This window comes from Drosophila suzukii, chromosome X (genome assembly GCF_043229965.1).
Source record: "Drosophila suzukii chromosome X, CBGP_Dsuzu_IsoJpt1.0, whole genome shotgun sequence".
Lineage (NCBI taxonomy): Eukaryota > Metazoa > Arthropoda > Insecta > Diptera > Drosophilidae > Drosophila > Drosophila suzukii.
In genome coordinates this window covers 18,282,052-18,284,846 of record NC_092084.1, presented here as the reverse complement: position 1 = coordinate 18,284,846, position 2,795 = coordinate 18,282,052, and the positions used below count along the sequence as shown (strand labels likewise).

The 2,795-nt window shown below is 38.5% G+C and overlaps 1 protein-coding gene across 1 annotated transcript; it reads right to left on the bottom strand.

The window, feature by feature from the left end:
* Nucleotides 1–233: 233 nt before the first annotated feature.
* Cpr5C (Cuticular protein 5C) lies at nt 234–1,217 on the bottom strand. The gene is made up of 2 exons (XM_017076201.4): nt 1,113–1,217; nt 234–700 (listed from the first exon to the last, which is right to left on the bottom strand). Exons 1-2 carry the CDS (start codon nt 1,122–1,124, stop codon nt 293–295), a joined length of 420 nt encoding a protein of 139 aa, XP_016931690.2. The 5' UTR covers nt 1,125–1,217; the 3' UTR covers nt 234–292.
* Between the last annotated feature and the right edge of the window lie 1,578 nt (nt 1,218–2,795).

Sequence of the window (2,795 nt, the reverse complement as noted above, 5' to 3'; positions counted from 1 at the left end):
ATCGTATCATATTAAAAAACTTAAGCTATGGATTTTTTATGTGTCACTCTTCACAAGTGTTTGGGCCTTATCATTATTTTAGCAAAGGTTAGCGAGATCACATATTTGTACCATGAGTCCCAAATAATTTAGTGCTTGTTTCTTCTTTTTTTATGTAATGTCAATAGGTTATAAGCAATAAAATGTAGTCGTTCTAAAAGAAAGAATATTTTGTAGTGCGAAAAAAACATACATATATTTGCGGATGAAACCCTACAACTAAGTCAACAAATTTGGTCTAAACAGGCGTAGTTTAGTGGTAGGAGGTGTAGACGGGGGCCACCGGGGCCACGGTCTTGACCACGGCCTTAACCAGGGGCTCCCGGCTGACCACGGCATTGAACCCATTGACGGGATCGGCGGTGTACTGGACCGTACGCTTGAATCCATCGGAATCGACCAAAGAGTACTCCCCGCGGACCACGTCCCCGTCGCGCTCCTCCACCTGGCTCTTGGAGTCGCCGGACAGCGAGTCCTGCACATCGTAGGCGTACTTGTACTGCGGATGGGGATCGTACTCCTCGTCGGCCTTGGCCAGCACCGGATGGGCCGTCTTCAGGACGGGTGCCGCATAGGTGGCCACCGGAGCGGCATGGTACACCTGGGCGGCGGGCAGGACACCGGCACTGGCGGCGGCGATCAGTGCGAAAAGGGCCACAAACTGTAAGGGTTCGGAAAATATTACATTTATTTTTATATAAAAATTAAGATCATATTTAAAAACGTCTATGATGTTAAAAAATACTAGATCTTAAGTAAAATATCGATAAAATAGCTCACATATTTATATCATATAGATCATATTCAAAACATTATGTTTATAATAACTATTTCTATATCATAGTATTATTTAAAACTAAATTATAAGTTTAAAGATTAAAGGTATCAAATGTAAAATATGTTTTATATTTTGTTAAAATTCCAAAACCTGTGATATTAAGTTAACCATTTTATAACTAACGATTCTTTAAAATTATACGTTTATTATTTTTGTTATATCCTTAAAAATATAAAATCCACTACAACTACTTCTTCTCATTGCTAGGATAGTCCTTTGGCCCTAGAGAACCCACCTTGAATGCCATTTTAGGATCTTAATTTGAGGACTAAAAACCGTAAGATGTTAGTGAGTTGAAAGCTGTAGGCTGTTTGATAAGAAATACTGCAGTGCAAACGCCTTTATACCCAAAATAGTTTACCAAGTAACGCTGTACTTACCACTCATTACTCAAATCCCCACAAAACCCGAAACCGAAAGCCCAGCCCAAACAAAATACCGCCCAGGGCCGACTTTGTGGACCTTTTGTGGAGCAGATCAAGTCATTGGACACACTTGGAAGCCCACAAAAAAATAATAATAATAAAAGATATATGTGCCAGTTGATATGACATTCATTCACAGAAAAAAGAGCTATCGCCGTTGAATGTGCGTGGATATTTTGGCAAACCGGTCTGGCCAACAGATGTCCCAGTTAATAACAACAATTCTCTCACTTGGCTTTTAGCAATGACATAAATCGAAATAGATGTACCAAAATGACCAGCTCGGTGCAACCAGCCAGGCAATTTAATATTTTAATCATTACTCTGTGATTTTGGGCAGACACTCAGCTTGGCTTGTCATCTTCAGCCAGGGGATACAAAAATAACGAGTCATGGCTGAGAATTTGAGTGATTGCTGGAAGTGTAGCCGAAACTTTGAGCTCCAGCCATTAAATAATTAAATTCTAAAATGAGAGCGATGAAAAATAAATAAATACAACTGGATAATATCTCTTAAGATGAAGAAACCTTTTTAATTACCATATAAATATCTATTAACAATTGGTTATTAAACTCTTAACTGGGAATTGACAATAAATACAACTGGAAAATATCTCTTGAGATGTAATATTCATTTTGTATTACCATATAAATGCCTTTTTAATATTGGTTTTAAAATTATTCAACTTTTAAATGGGAGTAGGCTATAAATACAATTGGAAAATATCTCTTAAAATGTAAATTTCCTTTTTTTTACCATATAGAAATCGATCAAAAATTGGTTAAGTATCTCTTATGATCTAATATCTTTTTTTTATTACCATATATATTTATAATAAATATTGCTAATATATTTTTGACTTCTTCGTAAATTATTAAACTACAAAATGTAACATGACCCCCTAAAACCTTTAAAATTTAGGTACACCTGTAACATATATTGATTTTTAGGTATGGGCTATGTGCTATGTAAAAATAAACTGAACTTTGGGAATTTATTGAAATATGCAGACAGGCGAACATGACGGAAAACAAACATACGCCCACTCTGAGTTTAATTACGAATATGAGTTGTGGATTCTGATGGAGATGGAGATTGGAAATGGAGATGGATAGGGAGGTGGAGATGGAGGAGGAGGTGGGGATCCTTGGCCAGCAGGAGGTCCTTGCTAATGGTGTAAATGGTGCGCAACCTTGGCTAAATATCCGTTCTATCAAATTCAATTAAAGTTGACATGGGTTCACAGCTGGTCCGGGGACTGCAGTTGGTTTTGGGTTCTAGGTTCTGGGTTCTGGGTCCTGGGAGCAGGATTCTGTCAGGTTGGGTCAGGACCAAAGGTCCAGCTGTCCAACTCCACCCCACTTGCCCTGCATCCGATTCTTGAATCAATTTCCAACGACAAACACACACGGCCTGCGAATCAAAGGAAAATACTTACGGCGGCAAAGAAAAAGTGGCCAACGCCCAAGAAAAGCGGAGCAAAAATTGGGGA